Below are 20,828 nucleotides of genomic sequence, written 5' to 3' on the forward strand. Positions count from 1 at the left end.
GTGTCCCTCTCTCCACTCTTAAATCTTGTTCTCTAGCTTGGCTTCTTTTAAATTGCTACTTTGGACTCCATTTGTGGATCCCTTAAGTTTTAAAAATGTCCCTGGGGAACTGAATGTTTTTTTTTTTTTTTTTGTTCCCAGCATTGTTTGACCATACTCGGTATTTTCCTATTTTTATAAGCTTTTCCTTTTTACTTTAACAGCTCAGTTTTCTAAAGAGATGAGTCTCATCATTGCATCCCTTGGCGAAGAATCAATTGTAGCAAAACCTTTTACCTTGAGTAGCTGTGCACTTCTGATACTACTTGTGATCAGGTTTCAGAATAGCAGCCGTGTTAGTCTGTATCCGCAAAAAGAAAAGGAGTACTTGTGGCACCTTGATGCATCCAATGAAGTGAGCTGTAGCTCACGAAAGCTTATGCTCAAATAGATTTGTTAGTCTCTAAGATGTCACAAGTACTCCTTTTCTTTTTACTTGTGATCAGTTCACCTGGATGTGGCAAAGGAATTGTCAAGATGAAGGGAAAACATTCTCAGGGTGTCCATTTTATTGTTTAGCTACTTAACACAAGATTTGAATAGCTAAATTATAGTGTTATAAAATGACGGGTGTGGGGGTTAGATGATGGTTGGTTCACTGTCCCCCAACATGCACAGGCCATAAGCCTAGGCATAAGTGCTTTGCTGGATCTTGGGCCTAATATACATATATTATGTTAAGAGAAGAATTTTACAAGCTTCTGAAAATCCATACTGTTTCGTGGAGGGAACTGAATTCATAAAGAGGAAAATGGAACCTTCTCAATCATGAATAACAATGCTGTATTTTGTTTATTACATTATTATAATCTGAAAATATTGGAAATATACTACCGAGTGGTTTTTGTGGACCCCATCAATGGCACCTGTACTGTGATCTTGAAAACTGACCTGCTAGGACACTGATTCATGCACAGTAGACTAACCTCACTATCATACAACAAAATGGTGAACTCGGCGCTCTCATTTCAGAGAACTCTCTAAAAAGATAACTGTTACAACCCCAAAAACCTAGAATATAATTATAATTTTTTTAAAGGAGTTGTAGGGGGAAAGTTATGAATTGATCAATACACACACAAACAACTAGTTTATCCGTTTTTTTTTATCTTGTTCAGTGGTTGTCAGATTTGCCCTGTGGAAAATCTTGTTTGAAAATGTGACTGTGCTCTTGGCTTCAGGCATTTTGTCACAATTAAGGAAACTTTTCTATAAACTCTTTTCCTAAAAGCAATACAAATGTCACTTTCTAGACTATATATTCTCTATAGTTTGTACTCTTCCTCCTCCCCCCGCCAATACTTGTTGTTTTGAGGAATTCTTCATGAGCAGTTCTCTGAATAGTGTTCTACATTTTCTAGCTTGTCTGATGTTTAACATTTTGAGAAATAAATTATTCACAGTAGTAGTTTTTGTGCATGTTTGTGTGCCTTTTCTAATTCAGTTTAGACTAGCATAGAGCATCTGCTTCATATATTAGTTTGAATGAACACTAACTTAATGCAACAACTTACATTACTAGTTACTATTCTCTTACATGCTGCAAAGTTTGAAAAGTGGCAGTGGTACCTATGTATTAAGGTTAGGAACATGTTTTACATTTCTAATGTTAGAAATTGAATTATTTAGCTGATTAAGGATCTATTAATGCTTTGTGTTTTGCTGTAGAAAATCAAATATTTTATGATGCTCAGTTTGGGTTTTCTACTATTTGTGGAAGTGTTTTCTGGAGTAAAATAACGTATATGGGCTTTTCCCACTTAGTCACGCACCTTAAATTTAACTTCTAGTTGAATTTCTCTTAGTTTTTTTGGTTAATTATTGTAAAATTTACTGTTGTTCAGGAGATGTGATGATCAGATTTCTCTGGACACCAGTGCTCCTACAGATCAACATCACTGCTAACTTTTTAAATGAATATTTTAAATTGCCTTTTTAGGTAATCATCACTGCCTTAGTTAAATGAAAATAAGTAAGGTTGTATTAATAGCAGGATAACTCCAACAAAGAAATTATATAGTCACTTTTTTTGTGGGGCAAAAACTTACTGTTTTAGACGAGTAATGAGTAATTTTAGATACTTTCTGAAACAACTTTCTTTTAAACTGATTGCTTTAACCCATTAAATAGAAGATGCATGGATGAGTTTGTGCTAATTGACTGTCATTTTGTCTTAGCTCTGAGACTTTTCTTTATTATTATGTTATAAATTTTAGAAACTACATTGAAAATGTGTAGGGAGATTGATGCTACCTGTAAATTAAGAGGTTTCAGAGTAGCAGCTGTGTTAGTCTGTATCTGCAAAAAGAAAAGGAGGACTTGTGGCACCTTAGAGACTAACAAATTTATTTGAGCATAAGCTTTCGTGAGCTGCAGCTCACCTCATTGGATGCCTTCATCCGATGAAGTGAGCTGTAGCTCACGAAAGCTTATGCTCAAATAAATTTGTTAGTCTCTAAGGAGCCACAAGTTCTCCTTTTCTTTTTGTAAATTAAGAGAATGCCAGAACCTCAGTTTTGACACGAAGAAGGTTCTCACTGTTTGTGAGCTGATCTCTGGTTATTTGATGTGTGAGTGAGTGAGAGAAAGACGCTCTTTGATATGATTCATGCAGTAAATGAGATATAAAATCAGGTACACAAGCATTGAAAACCCAGTACTGGTTGGTGTCTAAACAATCATAGAATATGAGGACCTCAGGAAGTCATCTAGTCCAACCCCCTGCTCAAAGCAGGACCAATCCGCAATTTTTGCCCCAGATCCCTAAATGTCCCCCTCAAGGATTGAACTCACAACCCTGGGTTTAGCAGGGCAATGCTCAAACCACTGAGCTATCCCTCCCCCCCCAAGTTAGGTGTATGTAGAACTCAGGTCTGCAACTATTACTTATCCTTCCTTACTCTTAGAATCATAGAATATCAGGGTTGGAAGGGACCTCAGGAGGTCATCTAGTCCAACCCGCTGCTCAAAGCAGGACCAATCCCCAATTTTTGCCCCAGATCCCTAAATGTCCCCCTCAAGGATTGAACTCACAAACCTGGGTTTAGCAGGCCAATGCTCAAAGCACTGAGCTGTCCCTCCCCGCAATGTGAATGTACAATGTGAATGTACACTGGTATACTTGATTTGTGGAATACTGAAAGTTCTTTCAAAATCTTGTGCAAACATGACTTTTCCAAAATAAACACACACAGTTAATAAAGAAGCATATTTCACTGTCAGAAATGGAATAAGGTGTTAAATGGACTAGCAAAAGAGACTTTGATATGTTAATGGTTGATGGCTTGCCTACCCCCCCACACACACTCTTTAAGTACCACTTGTTAAGTTGGGAATTGCAGCTATGGTGATCTGACAAAAAAGCAAAGCTTCTAGCCTGATTTTCTTGCAGATTTTTTCAGGAGAAAATGTTGATTCCTCATGCTACTGCTCAGCAAGTACATTCACCAAGAAGGGTCAGAGCTATCATTTAATTATTGGGAGAGTACATTATGATCTGTGCTCAGTGTTCATTTATCAGTGAACTGGGAAAGGATAGGTGATGAAGTGAACAGGCACTTTCCCATGAAGCAATTGGGTGAAATGCTTTTCTCATAAGATGGGCAATTAGAGCTAAATGTCACAAATAATTATAGCACTTTACAGTCTGTGCTACTTTTGTAGGCTAAAATGGTATTTATACAATTTTTTTCTAATGGATTAATGCAAATGTGTTTGCTTATGTCTTTGTCTTTATTTTAATTTCCTGGCTTCAGCTAAAGAGATTACTAGCCTTTCTTAGTTCTGTTTGTTTGTGACGAGCCATTTTTCAAGTCTAGCTTCTGGTGTTCTCATTTTGGGATAGTTGAAGGTTAGGATTTTTTACTTTTAAGTATTCGGTGTTTAAAAAGACACCAGTTTATAAGTCAGACAACTGTCTTGAAATGTGTTATCTGCTAATTTTACAAGTATTACCAAAGATTACTATAAATGTAAAGAGCTTAGAGGAGGAAGGAACTTTTTTTTTCAATTGATATGTGAATTTCAGAACTTTTCATAGTCAGTTTCATTCTTTCTTCTGTCAGTCATTTCCTCTGTTTGTGTTCTTTCACACAGCAACAGGTAGGAGAGAAACACTTTTTAAACAGTGGGGAAATATGGCTGTGAAAATCACAGAAATTGCCTGAGGGGCTAAAAGACAATTATAGTAACAAAAACTATCTTTAATTCACTTTTTAAAAATGAGTAGATTGATTGTTCTAATATACGTAACATCCATGCACCAATCTCAAAATATCAGTCTATGTATTTTACCTGCTCTGAAACCTAAAAGAATATAGACTCTCACTGTGTCAGTTTTTTTCTGAAAGAAACCACAAATGTGTCCTATGCTCATTTGGATACTTCACTTTTTAGGGTGAGGAAATAACCAAGGAGGAGATTGACATGCTGAGTGATGCTTGCACAAAACTGAAGGAAAAGAAGAAATTGTTAACAAAAGAAAAGGAGGAGCTTGAGGAGCTAAAGGATGATGTTCAGGAATATAGTGAGGTAAAGAATGGGGTGTAGAAGGACTATTTATATGCTTGCTCTGTCCATACATATTCTTAGAAAAACTAACCTTAAACGATAACAATTTTTGTGTGCTGAGATAACCCAAATTGGAAATTGTTGGAGAAGCCTACTTGCTCAGTTATTGTGTGGTACACTGTCATGCAGGAATGTCAGATCCTCAGCTTGTGTAAGTTGTTGAAGTTCAGCTGAAGTCAATGGAACTATGACAGTTTACATCAGCTGAGGATCTGGCCTCTGGTCTTAACTCCATGCTCACTGGGCTGACTGTGCTTTAGAGGCAGCTTGATATGAGAGGGGAATGGAGTGCCTCTTAGAATCAATGGAGAACAATTTCTTAAATCTGTAAAGTGGTGTTGGTGCTGGCTGAAAGAAGTCCGGGTCCAGTTGTACGACACTGGAAGGATGTGGGGTTGAAATCCTAGGATGGATGCAAAGGTTTTTAATTGGGAGGAGGGGAACAGTTGAGGATTCTTAGGACTATGTAAGGGACATGTAGAACTAGCCACAATGTTCATTTAATATCTAAAATTAACCTTCATTTTTAATCTCTAAATTTCACTGTTCCCATGTGTCTGATAATAGCAATAACTGCTTCCTCTCCTGATACAACCTTTTCGATTTGCATATGACTCCTGCTTTTCTGTTAGACATTACTGTATTTGTTGTTGCAAATTTATCTTCTCATTAATGCTTTTTTGCTTGAACATCTCCTCTAGGATTTGCAAGAGATAAAGGAGCTATCTAAAACAGGACAAGAGGATGTGGTGGAAGAGTCTAAGGCAAGCAAGAGGTTGACCAAAAGGGTGAACCGAATGATTGGACAGATTGACAAAATTATTAATGAATTAGAGACAGACCAAAAGGTGGTGGATGGACAGTTTGACAGTGGTGCTAGCCCACCTATTGGGTAAGTGAATGATGGCAACACACTTCCTTTTCAAAAAACTCATTCACTGCCATCAATCTGTGTGGTAGGCTGAAACATGAATTCTTGCCTTAGGTTGGTTTGGAAAAAAATTAATTAATACTTTTGTTTCAAAAGTTTGACGTTCAGTTTAATTCTGAAAAGTGACTGCAAAAATAGCATTGTGGGCTTCAATCTCAGTGTCTCGGTGATCTCCATCTCAAATCTGGTTAATATACAAATAAAAAGATGGGTTTCTCCCCAAACTCCGAGTCCTGCAAATTCAGTCTGAGCTTTGAGTCAGGATGGGTTCTTTGGGACCTTGCCTTCTTGTGCTTGACATCGGTAGTAAAGGTTCTGCAGGCCGAATCATGTCCTCAGTTACATTTGTGCAGAATACGTCAACATTTTATCTTGGCGCGCTTTCTGACTTCCAAACAAATTCCATAAAGGTTTTATTATGCAGATGTGCTACAAAATTCAAACCTCAGACACTCATGCAGTTCTGATTTCAGTGGGAGTCTCTCTTCTTGCCCCTCCCCCACCTTCAAAACTAAGGAACACCACAGCTCTCTCAGATTAATGTTGCAGTCAGGCTGCAGAATCAAGTTTCAGGCCTCATTCTGCTGCTTGGTGTAGAAATATAAAAGAGAGTCTGTACCCCAAACAGTTTATAGTCTAAGGATGAGTATTCCCTTTTTTATTAAGTCTTCACTCAGTTCCTAGCTTAATGTAAATTATTTCAAGTGCTATCGTAAGATTAAGACAAACATGATTAAAGGTAGTTGTAGGGAAAAACAGCTGATGACCAGTCTTAGCTGACAAAGAATGGCCTATATATTTTAATCTGGGCTTGCTGAATGTTTGTGGCCTCAAGTTACTTTTACCATTTGAGTCTGGTCACTGCAATGACGTCCATAGCCTCAGGATTGTCATGGCATCGGCAAAAATCCAGGAATTTTTAATGATGGTCCAGGGAAACATCCTCCCCCTTCTGAAAAATCAGTCTGTGGCCAAAAACCTGAGGTTAGGCAGATATGGAGTTAAAACCGTAGTAATAAAAACCACTTATCTTAAAGGATTGTTGATTTCATCATCTTCTGCATCTCTGTGTGACCTCGGTTGGAAGGTGTAAATTAGGGCTGTCAATTAATTGCAGTTAACTCGTGCGATTAACTAAAAAAATTAATCATGATTAATCACAGTTTTAATCGCACTGTTAAACAATAGAATACCAATTTAAATTAAATATTTTGGGATGTTTTCCTACATTTTCAAATATATTGATTTCAGTTACAACACAGAATACTAAGTGCTCACATGTTGTTTTTGATTAAAAATATTTGCACTGTAAAAATGAGAAACAAAAGAGACAGTATTTTTTCAGTTCACCTCGTAAAAGTACCGTAGTGCAATCTCTTATTGTGAAAGTATAACTTGCAAATGTAGATCTTTTGTTTGTTTGTTACATAACTGCACTCAAAAACAAAACAGTGCAAAACTTTAGAGCCTACAATTCCACTCAGTCTTACTTCTTGTTCAGCCAATCGCTAAGACAAACAAGTTTGTTTACTGAGGCAGGGTAGTGCTCCCTGAATGAATAGGACAAAGGTCTTTAGGTGCTGAGGAGCACACACACTTTACCAAACGTATTTCAGTTGTCAGTGGCTTCTTGTATTTGTGCAAATCAGCATGTGGAAACCGTAAGAGTGAATATGTCTGGAGGATAAAGACCTATCTAAAGAACTCTAATAACTGATAAATAATTCACTTCTGCTTTTTTGTTTTCAGTTCTTGATTAGGTTATAAACTTTTTGTTCAATATAAAATACAATTACATGTCCTTTACTATCCTTTCCTCTTCCTTCTTTACTTCTTTGTAGTAACTGTTTGCTGTATACAGGTTGTGTTTCCCCTTTAGGGAGAATCTCATCAGTATCAGCGAGCTTATTAGTGTGATGAAACAAATCCAGAAGTTTCCAGAGAACAAACTGAATAGGATTGCTGAGGCATTAGATGAAAACCAGGACGGCAAGATTGATATAGATGATGTTGCCAAGGTGAGTCTGCAGAGTAGTTTAATAAAATAAAAACAGTATTACACACTTACAGAACTGCTGAGTTAGGCTACATTTTACAATTTTCACTTAATTTCATATTGTTTTCTTTGCCCAGATCTTTATTTTGATCCTGCTGTGATTTAGAATATCTGAAGGATAGATCACTCTTTTGTGTTTGTGTTTTTAATTCATACTACCCACTGCTAAATTAATGGAGACTTTTTACCACTGGTTTGGGGGATGTGTTCATGATTTGCCCCATATCCAGCATTCACCTCTTCATCCTTAAACCAAAAGGTTCACTTTCCTAGTAAAAACCACATCTGTAGCTCTAACCCTCCCCTCCACAGATGAGCATATCATCTGGGATGCCTTTTGGTGGTACTCCCCATCTCTCCTACTATCCAGCCAACTTGACAGCTTGTTTTTTAATTAAAGCATTATGCTAGATATTTATAAATTAACTAAGTTTATGCACAATGCTTTGGCATATGAAAATACAGTTTAAAATAGTATTTGAGGAGGCAATTGGGAAGGGGGTAGCAAGGGAGGAAATATTTGTTCCCTTCTCTTAAGAAAAGTGCTGTGAGATTTTTAATGACTACAAACCATTAAGGCTGGTATTAGCCAAAATTTTTCCCTACTATATCAGAATACTAAACCATACGAACATATGAGAGATGCTTCATTGTGCCCTGCATTTCTTAAGCCTAGGGCACAATGACAGTCGTCCTGAGAAGGGAGCTGTTTGTCTCTGAAGCTCCTCTGCTGTTGAGCTACAGAATCTCTTCAGTTTTGAAACTTTAATCCTGTGGAGTTTAGGAGTTGTGTAGCAACAGAATTTCACAAAAAGGAAAAGGAGGACTTGTGGCACCTGAGAGACTAACAAATTTTTTTGAGCATAAGCTTTCGTGAGCTACAGCTCACTTCATCAGATGCATTCAGTGGAAAATACAGTGGGGAGATTTATATACACAGAGAACATGAAACAATGGGTGTTACCATACACACTGTAACGAGAGTTATCAGGTAAGGTGAGCTATTACCTGCAGGAGAGCAGCGCCGGGAGGGGGGCGCGGGCGACGACCTTTTGTAGTGATAATCAAGGTGGGCCATTTCCAGCAGTTGACAAGAACGTCTGAGGAACAGTAGGGGAGGAAATAGTTTTACTTTGTGTAATGACCCATCCACTCCCAATCTTTATTCAAGCCTAAATTAATTGTATCCAGTTTGCAAATTAATTCTAATTCAGCAGTCTCTCATTGGAGTCTGTTTTTGAAGTTTTTTTTGTTGAAGAATCGCCACTTTTAGGTCTGTAATCAAATGACCAAAGAGACTGAAGTGTAGAATACAGTGGGGTGTATATAAATCTCCCCACTGTATTTTCCACTGAATGCATCCGATGAAGTGAGCTGTAGCTCACGAAAGCTTATGCTCAAAAAAATTTGTTAGTCTCTAAGGTGCCACAAGTACTCCTTTTCTTTTTGCGGATACAGACTAACCGGCTAACAGACTAACAGGCTGCTACTCTGAAACAGAATTTCAGGGACCCCAATAGTCTGAACCCTCCCATGTTTCTTTTAGATGCACATCATGCCCGCTTCCCATTTAGTGCACTTTGGATATTCTGGGTTGTGCTGTAAATACTGTCCATTTCCTCTCCTTCTAGCTGTCGTGTTCCATTTTTTTTTCTCCCTTCCCACAGTTTTCCTGGCCCTCCCCTGTTTTCCTTTCTGTTACTTCAGTGGTGTGGAAGCAGCTCTAGGGATGTACTGAAACCCGTGTTAAACATTTAGATTGGTTCATTTGAAAGTCATTTTTCTGCTTTACACAAGTGATGACTTATAATAGCAGTGAATATAGTAAGAGCAGACTAGAAAATACAATATCTGGTCTGCTGAATCAAATTTTTTCCTTTTTTCCTCTTTAGTAAAAGTCCACTTCTTTTAGGCCTTCAGTTTTTAAAAAAAAATCCTTTCACAGCGGCTCTGAGCTGTTGTTGCATTCAACTACATTTATCAAGTTAAATAAAGACTAAAAGCTGAATCCTTTTCCTGATGTAATTCCATTAACTTCAGAGACTTAGGTGGTTATACGAGAGATGAAGTTATCCTTAAATCTCTGTGGACTGAAATCACCATTGTGGACTTTTATAGTATTTTATACAGGGATAATTAACTTTCTTCCTTTGTCTTCAAAAAGATTGAAAACCCTTTTAATTTTTTTTTAATTAAATGTGATTTTTTGCTCTGCATTTGGTTTACCTGGGCTTTAGGATCGTATGTTTATTCATAGTGTTTATCTATGATAATACTAATTTTTTATATGTCAAATTTTATTTTTAAAAAAGCTACTTCAGAAAAACTACAGATCCTGAAATGAGCTATTTTTCTGTTTTTTAAAAAAATCAAACTAGTGAGGGTTTTTTAAAATGCTATTGTCTCATCATTTTCTCATGCTTTCAGGTGATTAAAACTTTTAATTAGTAATTTATTTTAAAACCTAATATTCTTTTTAACTTGATAATGTTCTTTGATTTTACTCAAGAGGAAGATGATTTTACTCAAGAGGAAGATGTTAAGTGTATTAAAACACATCTGTGACATATATGGTAGTATTTGAGACACCATCATTATTTGAGTCTGTTTGAGACAACTATATTTTAGCTGTTGGTAAATGTTGATTTTACAGTGGTGATCACTCTTGTAGGATACAACCTGCTTTTAAATTTTGGTAAAAGCAAGTCCACATAAAGCAGAAGTGTCACACTCATTTAGCAGACAAAAGCTGAATTTAACTTATGGTCTGTGGGCCAGGGTATAAATTTAGGACTATGTACTATCTTCAGTCCATGGCAGATTTTCCACTTCCTTTCATTTGGAGGTCTGCACTAAGATCAAGTGCAGAAAGTGGCCTTTTTGTACTAATGAATATCGGGTCTGCTTTACCACTGCATTATAGGTTCACACCAGTATAATTCCACTGGTTTACAGCTAATAACACAATAGTAAATCAGGTCCTTAGTTATGAACATTTTGTATTATTTGCTCAGAACTTTATTGTTGCATTGAGCATCATTCAGTGCGGGAAAAAAGTCAGCTTTAGAGAAACCAGTATTTCTGCCCTTCATTTCTCTTCCTGCTTGTTCCTCCTGTTCTTCTATCTTAATTTCTTTTTCTCCAGCAACTTTCAGTTCCCACCCCCCCGTGTCCTTCAGTTCCAGCCACTAAAATGAATAGCAGTGTAATATTTCATGCTGATTTTAAATGTTGTCATTATTGGAATTTGAGCAAATACCTCAATGAGATAATGTGCGATGGAAGAGTTCAAACCTGAATCATCTTTTTAGGCTGCCTGCAGCCTTAGGAAGACACTACTGCATGAGGTTTACACTCAGTTCATGTTTGGAAGGCTTTCTTCACAATCAGTAAGGCCTACTAATATTTTAAAAAATGAAAATTCAGAATCTGAATGTCATGTGGCCTGCCCACATAGTTATACCAAGCAGCCTCGATGCCTAACGCCCCTGCTCTAAGGGTCAGATTCACTCTAGGTTTATTTAGTGTAGAGAATGCAATCTGTTGTAGCTTAAGCACCTTGAGGGACAAGCTTTTGTGCATCTGGTCCTTAATGTCTGCATGCATGTCCATAGCAAAAAGAACTTGACAAGGACAGTTCATTAGGAACTGAGCTTAGATCTCCAACCACTTTACATGAGTCATCAAAAAGCCACTGGATTTTATAATTTTTAAAAATATTGCAAAACTGGATTTTAGTATACGATCACATGCAACCAGTGGAATAACTCTATTTTGCTTAGACCTATGAGAGAGAGCTATTTGTCTACTAATTAGATTTAGGGTGTCAGAATACTTCACCTATGTAAAAATTAATGTTTTTGTGGATTTCCTTTTTTATGTTCATGTAGGTGGTAGAATTAATTGACAAAGAAGACATTGATATCTCTACAAGTCAGGTTGCTGAGATTATGGCACTGCTTCAGAAAGAAGAGAAACTGGAAGAAAAAGAGAAGGCAAAAGAAAAGGTTGAGAAAGAAGCTGTGGAAGTAAATAATTAAACTTCAGAATCTGAAGTAAAGTCCAATTTAACCAATACAGCTTATCTTCCAGTGTACTAAAGCCTGTATATATATCAGTTGAGATTCTGTGATGATGAAAAATGTTAATGCTTTGTCTGTTAAATGAGTTTGCTAGTGGCAAATCAAAGGTATATTTTGTGGAATATGGAATCAAATAATTTCTATTATCAAGCAAGTGATTTTACCATCATTCATAAAGATGAAAACCTTATGATTCTTTAAGAGCATGTTCTTCGCTTTGGAATCGTGTATTTGCAGTCATCACTGTGGTGTAGTGAATCACGAAACTTGATAGTTTCCAAAACATTAGTATAAATAGTGTATCTATCATGGAATAACATGTGTGAATGTCATTTATTTCCTTGCATCATGTAAACATCTGATCAGCAACCGTTAAACAAGGTCCAACATTGTTCTTCCGCTTCCTCCTTGAGCTTTTTGCGTAGTTTAATATAAATTTTTCCTTTCATCAAAATATTTCATTTTCCCTTGACACTACTGAAGGGGCTGTGGCATCAATAGTAAGTGTTTAGATTATTTAATTTTTTTCTGAGCTTCATATCCGTCCGCTAAACTGTTGCTTTACTAATACAGAATGTGGCATACTCTGATCTCTTGTGTTAAATCAGCTGTTTTATCTGTCACTTTTTTTATGAAAGAGAAATTCAGTAGAACTGAAACCTCCAATGAAGAATGATTTTTATGAGTGCCTTAAGCTTATTGTGATTGAAAAGTGGGAGTGGTTACTTCTAAGGCAGTTCTCATAATTCCATATGAATTATTAAAGCATTGGGGAAACAGGAACCTTTAACATACTTTCAGAATGTGTTCTGACACATAAATGGGAGAGTGCATATTTAAATACAGTAGCTAAAGTAATTGGAGGGGGAAAATGCCAATGGTGGTATTTTACATATATTTTTAAAAATTGCAGTTATAACAAAATGTTCGTTCTCATCTACCTGAATCCTGTATACAACATAACAGGCTTTCTTACCTCTTGATTTTTCATCTCAGGTATGAAATCACTAACCACGTGACAGTCAGAAAACATTATATAAATCTGTTCATCTCATGGCTGGCCTTACTGCAATGTTACCAAATATCTGGTATAAACAATGTTTTGAGTACATGGTTTGCTTTCTGGTTAACTGGTTCTTTTATTCAGTTTCTTCTCTAATTAAGTAATAAATTAATATTCGCAACTAGTGGATCTGGATTTACTACTCCATGTCTTTTTTTAAAAACTGAAGATTTAAAGCACAAATATTGACAATTTTAGTGTATTAATTTATTTTCTGATCAGTCTAAATTTCCCCTTGTTTCTTAAATTTCAGATTTAATTTGCCAAGGAATACTAATATTATGACTTTCACCAGTGTTCTTTTCATTTTGCATCCAGTAGGTCATAGTCTCAAATTTTTGTAATTATCATATTTATACATGTTAAACCTGCAACTAGAATGCTGTACATGGAGGAGAATGGAGTCTGTACCTTTTTTTCTATAGTAAAAATTATGTAATATTTCAAAAGTTTTGACTCCCAAACACATTTCAGTGTAATTCTTTATTTTTTTGTGTTAAATCTGAATTAGAATGACAAAAATGTTTATAGAGACATGGGATCGATATGGCTACAACTACACTGTAAACTAAAATGTTTATAGAAACTCCAAGTTAGTGGAAAAGAATATAGTTTGGGCATTCTTACTTGCATGGTGGATCATTATATTTATTGAATTGCTTCTTGTACATTTTGCTGTGGCAATGTACAGTTTGTTAGCTAATCTTAGAAGCAGGGTAAAAATGTTTAGTTCACAGCTGTAGAACATTTTTAAGTCTGTAAACTATGCAGTTTGTAAAGAAAGATGCTTACAGTGGGTAATGTGACTGATTCTCCTGAGAAGCACTGTAATTGCATCTTACTGAGTAAACTGTATTCCACCTGTGGACAGGTTGAAATTACAAAGTATTATGATCTTTGCGATTCTTTTACTGTATTTTTTTTAATGGATGGGCATATCTGCTTTCCTTTAAGTAAGGGTGAGGTATAGATTCCGGCATGAAGTCAGTTTCAAGATGTGTATTTATAATTTGACTATAACCTTTAAGGCTAAAACTTGCCCAGTATTCCATACCGTGGGCTGTACTTACCAAGGCATTGAGACATTTTGTCCCTGGTAAGTTTGGTTGTGTCTTTTGTTCATTTGAAATATTAGGTAGAGTGAATGAGAAAGGCTCTCTAAAGTAGGTGATAGATGTTTTTAAACAACATCCTTATTAAATGCATTCTGATACATTTATGGCTAAACGTTTTTCCTCTTGGACTCACCTGAAAACTGATATATTGAGATACTTGAATCAGTTAATTTAAAAGCACTGATTTCAATAACCAATGTCAGTTTCCCCTGTCATCTAAAGAGTTTTAAATAAATCATGTATAAATCAGCAATAGCTAAATGTGTTAATTTATTTTGAAAAATATTGGACATCCAAGGTACGTGGCTTAGAATTCTTAATGGCGAGCGTTATCTGCCATTTTATATAGTAAGTGGGCAAATCCATGACTAGCTAGACTTACTGCATGTTCTGCAGGTCTCAAAAATGTTGGCACGCTTCAGTTAATCACCAAGGGCCCCAAATGCAAAACCCTTCCTTAGGTAGTTTTATGGAAGTCTTTTAAACTACACAGGTTAATGGGGGTGGGGGTTTGGCAGGACTGGGCTTCAAATCAAGAGCTTTACTGCCTCTTATCTAGACCAAAAGAATAAATAAAATACTTCAGAAGGGATTGATGACTTTTAGATGTACAATAGCTGGTCATAGAACTTGCTCCTCTATGAACTATTTAATCAGGAGGTCTACATATTTTGTTTAAATTTATTGAAAGGTTTTATGATATTTGAATGAGCTTATGAGTTACACAAGCTGATCCTTCAAACTCAGTTAGGCAAGCAGTAAGATCATTGTTATATCTGTTTCAAGTTCAGGTAATGGTCTGATTTGATAAACAATTTAGCGGGGAAATTACATATGAATCTTTATTACTTATGGCTTACCAAAAAATTCCAGTTTGACAACAGAGTTAGTGAAATAGAGCAAAGTAGTATGTCCTTTATCTTCTGCCTATGACATAATTAGGTACTTTTCTAACTTAGTCATATTTCATCAGTTAAACAGTTCTTTCCAGCTCATGTTTTTTTCAAATACCCACTTTCACTCAGCTCTTCATCAGCAATCACATGCAATTGTTAAATCTGTCTGCCAGCTCGGTACCAGAAGGTTAATTTTATGGAGCACTTGTCATCTTTAAAAGATACTAATATTAACTGTTTTTCTGTTTGAGTGCCACATCTAACTTTTAGTGATGGTAATGGGAGTTTTTCCATTGAGTTCAGTAGGAATTGGATCAGACCTGAAAAAGGCAGTTTTTCTTTTTTTTGCCTCATTTGTTTTGATGTGTACATTGCACCCTACCAAAAAGCATTAAAGAAATTCATAAAGCTCTATAAACTTGAACTAATATCTTAAAAGAGTATTTGAAATAATTGGCCGGGGGGGGGGGGGAGGTTAGAAAGAAAAGCAAGATCTTAAATGCGGACAGGGATACATGAATAACTTTCAATTACAAACCAGTAGTCTGAAAGCTTTTTGATTCCCAAGACCTGAGTTTTTGAGATTCATTGTTTTTCTTGTGAGAATAGATGACCTCATTAATTCCTGAAGTGTGCAGGGAGCTGCATTCATGTAGGAGAAACACAGAACATTAAACTTGGGTCTTGGCAGATAAATGCTTTTCAAATATCTTTGCTTAGAATGTATAGCTAGGGTCTCCGATCCTGCAAAAAGAAATGTGTGGGCAGACCTATGCCTCTGTACAGAGCTGTGTTGATTTCATTGGGGCTGCATGCAGGCATGGATCTCTTTGCCTTAAATGGTAGGCTTTGTGAAAGGGACTGGCTCTTCTGATTTGTGCAGTTTGGAATACTACATGTATAGAATCATAGAATATCAGGGTTGGAAGGGACCCCAGAAGGTCATCTAGTCCAACCCCCTGCTCGAAGCAGGACCAATTCCCAGTTAAATCATCCCAGCCAGGGCTTTGTCAAGCCTGACCTTAAAAACCTCTAAGGAAGGAGATTCTACCACCTCCCTAGGTAACGCATTCCAGTGTTTCACCACCTGAGTTTTTTTTCTTGTAATTTATATATATCTAAACGTGTGCTGCTAGTGACTTAAGCTTTTAGATTTTTTTAGTATATATTTTTTAAAGCATTTGTTTACTTTGAACTTGAGATTTATTTCAAATTATGCAGTATATTTTTAATTTTAAAGAAATCCCATATTTAATTCTACTTTTTTGAGATTTGTTGTTGCAGTTTAAGGAGTTCAGCCCATTTTATAACACTATATAAAGGTAACTTACTCTCTGTGCTCTGAGCATACTGGTCCTAAACTTGCCACAGTACAATATAAATTTTTTGGGGGAAGTTTATTAGAATGTGTAATGTCTTCAGTTTTAATAAACTTGTAATATTTTTACACCAGGGATGTTGCTTCTTTTTATGACTTGACTCTTATTTATTGCTGCTTAGATGAGTTACCAGCCACAGGTTTGATAAATGGCGGATCCAGGATTACAACTACAGGATGACAGAGGGCAGATAAAGTACTAAGGTCTAAAATACTGGTTCTTCAAGTGCTTGTTCATGTCCATTCCATATTAGGTGTGCATGCTCTGCGTGCGCTGTTTCCGGAGATTTTCCCCCCAGTGGTATCCATAGGGCCGGCTATAGCACCCCCTGGAGGCCCACGCTCGTGCGCCGGTATAAGGGGTGCCGCCTACCCTGCGCCTGTCCAGTTCCCTCTTACTCCCATGACGGTTGCTGGAAAAGCCTTCTCTCTTGCTTCAGCAAGCCTTCTACCAGTGGTTTGTTTTGTTGATACATTGCTGTAAAGAGATAATTATAGTTGTTAGTTAGTTCCCTTAAGGGATGTTGCTCCCAAGACGGACTGGAGCATGCCAGGTCTCCAGGTTTCAAGCCATGTGCTGCATGCACTAAACGCATGCCCGTGAGTGATTCTCACTCCAGCTATTTAAAGTTCCTGGGGGAGTCTCGTGTGAAAGATAAGTGCAGGATCTGTCGGAGTTTCAGACCCTGCACTCAAAAAGACAAGGGTATCAGGTTGAAAGCCCGGCTTGCGGAAGACATGCTTACACCGGCCTCCGAGCTAAGTCAATTGGACTCTGCATCGAGCACGTCCCAGTACCAGGATCCTCTCATCACTGATGTACATCTCTGGTACTGGGAAAGTGGCACAAGAAGTGTACCAAAAGAGGGCACTCCTCCATGACCCAAGGAGACCTGGGGAGCAAAATGTGACCTGCTTTGGGCCACTCACCATCCACTTAAGGGTGTATGGCTGCAGAGGCTACCCTGCCCATGGTACCTAGTGGGACCTACCCCATACACCTGGGACTAGAAGAGGCATGGCACATGTGAGAAACCTTCCGTGCCAGAAGCCTTTCAGGCCGCCAGGGATCTAATGGCCCTACCGGTTCCTCCCACACTGAAGGACCACCAGCCTGCCATTGGGGAGCCACCTAAGACAGTGGCACAGTGGTCCCCAGCCTGTCATGGATCTTATTTCCCAGCAGGTTGCTGGCATCAAGATGCTGGTCTCCGGCAGGTTGTCACCAGTTGCCCCAGCAAAGGCACCGCCCCAGGCATCGGTCACCAGAGATCCGACACCAGTTTCCGGCTAGTCAGCACTGGTCCCCTGAGGCCCAGTGCTGGATACCGGAGTCCTGGCACCAGACACCAGCCCCCCGTAGTTGTTCACCAGTACTGAGGCCTCACTCCCCAGCACTGCCCTGGTCTTCATAGAATATCAGGGTTGGAAGGGACCCCAGAAGGTCATCTAGTCCAACCCCCTGCTCGAAGCAGGACCAATTCCCAGTTAAATCATCCCAGCCAGGGCTTTGTCAAGCCTGACCTTAAAAACCTCTAAGGAAGGAGATTCTACCACCTCCCTAGGTAACGCACTCCAGTGTTTCACCACCCTCTTAGTGAAAAAGTTTTTCCTAATATCCAATCTAAACCTCCCCCACTGCAACTTGAGACCATTACTCCTTGTTCTGTCATCTGCTACCATTGAGAACAGTCTAGAGCCATCCTCTTTGGAACCCCCTTTCAGGTAGTTGAAAGCAGCTATCAAATCCCCCCCTCATTCTTCTCTTCTGCAGGCTAAACAATCCCAGCTCCCTCAGCCTCTCCATAAGTCATGTGTTCCAGACCCCTAATCATTTTTGTTGCCCTTCGCTGGACTCTCTCCAATTTATCCACATCCTTCTTGTAGTGTGGGGCCCAAAACTGGACACAGTACTCCAGATGAGGCCTCACCAATGTCGAATAGAGGGGAACGATCACGTCCCTCGATCTGCTCGCTATGCCCCTACTTATACATCCCAAAATGCCATTGGCCTTCTTGGCAACAAGGGCACACTGCTGACTCATATCCAGCTTCTCGTCCACTGTCACCCCTAGGTCCTTTTCCGCAGAACTGCTGCCTAGCCATTCGGTCCCTAGTCTGTAGCTGTGCATTGGGTTCTTCCGTCCGAAGTGCAGGACCCTGCACTTATCCTTATTGAACCTCATCAGATTTCTTTTGGCCCAATCCTCCAATTTGTCTAGGTCCTTCTGTATCCTATCCCTCCCCTCCAGCGTATCTGCCACTCCTCCCAGTTTAGTATCATCCGCAAATTTGCTGAGAGTGCAATCCACACCATCCTCCAGATCATTTATGGTCTGGTCTTTGTATGAGGGATCCTCGTGTGACTCTGAGAGGGAGTCAGCGCCCTCATGGAAGAGGTGCCATCACCCCTCATACCAGGCAGACGTTGGTGCCAGTCCATTGACGTGCCCATGGCCTCCAGGGCAGTGGCCAGTCCAGTGGGAACCAATGGGGATTCCCAGCAGTACTGGGACAGTTTTCACGCACCCCATGTGTGGTGACCTCTGAGCGATAGGCTACAACCCTGTCACAGTCGGTACCAGAACCAGCCTCAGATTCAGACCATGGTACAAAAACCCCCGTGGCAGCCACATTTGAGAGGGCCCCAGGGGAGGCTGAGGACCTGGCCCCTTTTCCACCAGTGACATCCTCCTCATCTGCCCCGAGTGGGACGCCCGCGGGTCCAGTTATCCCCATGCCTCCCTTTGAGCCCACCAGGAGCTCCTCAAGAGGGTGGCTGCCAACCTGGGCCTGGAAGGCAGAGGAGCTCAGAGACAACAGACCCCATTTTTGATATTCTGGTGTCTACAACTCCCACCAAGATGGTGCTGCCTATGCATCAGGAGGTACTTAAACTGGTAAAGGTGCTTTGGCAGACTCGCTCATTTCTGCCCCCAACCTCTAAGAGGACAAAAAAGAAGTATTATGTGCCGGCAAAACGGTTTGAATACATGTTCTCCCACCCGCCCCCAAGCTCTCTGGTGGTTGCCACAGCCAACGAGCAGGATAGGCAGGGCCGGGCCAGGCCAGTGCTACTCCCAAAGAATAAAGAGGCAAAGCGCTTACATCTTTTTGGTAGAAATGTTTTTTTCTACTGTAAGCCTCTAACTCCACATCACAAACCAGCAGGTGCTGCTGGGGCAATACGATTTTGGTGCTTGGGACTCCATGGCCTGATTTAAAGACTCCCTGGCCGAAGACACGTGGCAGGAATTCTCAACCATCTTGGAGGAAGGAAAGATGGTGGCCAGAACCTCCCTCCAAGCTGCCTTAAATGCAGCGGACACGGCAGCCAGGTTGATGGCATTGGCAGTCACTATGAGGCGCAGTTCGTGGCTGCAGTCTTCGGGGCTGTTGCAGGAGATGCAGCAGCTGGGGCAGGACCTTCCATTAAAAGGGTCCTCACTGTTCTTGGACCAGATGGATGCAAAGCTGCATGGCCTTAAAGACTCCAGAGCCATGTTGCAGTCCCTGGGCCTCTATACACTGGCGGTCTTGAGAAAACACCTCAGGCCTCAATGCTAGTTTCAGGAGAGCTGTGTTGCAATCGGCGCACCTGTGAATTCCTAGCCCACCACCAAAGACACTGCTTGCGAGTCACCTAATATGGAATGGACATGAGCAAGCACTCAGAAAACTACCTACCTTTCATAACTGTTTTTTGAGATTGTTGCTCATGTCCATTCTATGACCTGCCCTCCTGCTCCACCATCAGAGTTGACAGCAGGAAGGAACTAGAGGGGCGCAGGATCTTCGCATGAGCGCGGGCCTCCAGCGGTTGCTAGAGCCGGTACTACAGATACCACTGGGCGGGGAAATCTCCAGCAACAGAACAGGTGGTGCACGCACACCTAACACGGAGTGGACATGAGCAACACGTCGTGAAGAACAGTTACAAAAGGCAGGTAACCGGTTTTTCCTTACTCATGCAAAAGTCCCATTGATTTTGAGGGGGATTATTTGCCTGAGTAAGGTGAGCAGGATTTAGCCATTCTTTTCCAGCGCCGTTATTCAGTAGTTAAAAGCTAAATGTCTGTCACCAGACACTGATGACTTGACCGTCAAAAATTGTTCCAAGCTGAAATGAGTCTCCTGGCAATGTTAGGTGAGGAGGAAGTAAAAAAGAGAGAGAGCAGAAATATGAAATACGGTGTGTAATCTCTTTAATACTGTTAGTTTAATAATGACTTAGCATGGCAAACTTGTGAAGTCTACAGTATATCCAATAAATAACAAAAAAAATGTTTTTTTCTATGAAAGAGCTGTTATGATTTATTGTCAATTTACCTACTCTTCTGGTAGTTTGCAAACATTGAGGCAGGGGGAGGGCAGTTAGGGCCCCAATTCAGAATGGCACTTAAGTACATCCTTAATTCTAAGCATATTAGTAGCCTCATTCAAATCAGTGGGACTTCTTGTATTCCTCTTAACGTATTTGTATTGAAATAGCACATAGGATCTCCACTAATGCACCAGGCCCCCATTTTGGTAGGCATCACTGAATACAACAAAGAGGTGGACCCTGCCCTAAAGATCTTACAATGTAAAAGTATCTTGCCGAACTGGGGCCTCAGTGTCAAAGTATTGCACCAGATAAAGGAGTCTCCAGACAGCAGATCGTTTTAAAATACCTAAATACATAAGATGAGGTGGGTTA

General features: G+C 39.4%; 1 protein-coding gene across 3 annotated transcripts in view; it reads left to right on the plus strand.

The window, feature by feature from the left end:
• The window catches only part of LETM1 (leucine zipper and EF-hand containing transmembrane protein 1), a 65,855-nt gene extending 53,972 nt beyond the window's left edge, over positions 1–11,883 (plus strand). For 2 of the 3 annotated variants that reach the window (XM_073342749.1, XM_073342751.1), the window contains 4 exons: positions 4,435–4,569; positions 5,310–5,500; positions 7,401–7,557; positions 11,486–11,883. In XM_073342749.1, the coding sequence (XP_073198850.1) occupies positions 4,435–4,569; positions 5,310–5,500; positions 7,401–7,557; positions 11,486–11,635 (633 nt within the window). In that variant the 3' untranslated portion in view covers positions 11,636–11,883. The remainder of the gene's footprint in view (positions 1–4,434; positions 4,570–5,309; positions 5,501–7,400; positions 7,558–11,485) is intronic. The other variant, XM_073342750.1, reaches the window with a different exon arrangement.
• The last annotated feature ends 8,945 nt before the right edge of the window (positions 11,884–20,828 follow it).

The sequence above is a fragment of the Lepidochelys kempii genome, chromosome 4 (genome assembly GCF_965140265.1).
Source record: "Lepidochelys kempii isolate rLepKem1 chromosome 4, rLepKem1.hap2, whole genome shotgun sequence".
Lineage (NCBI taxonomy): Eukaryota > Metazoa > Chordata > Testudines > Cheloniidae > Lepidochelys > Lepidochelys kempii.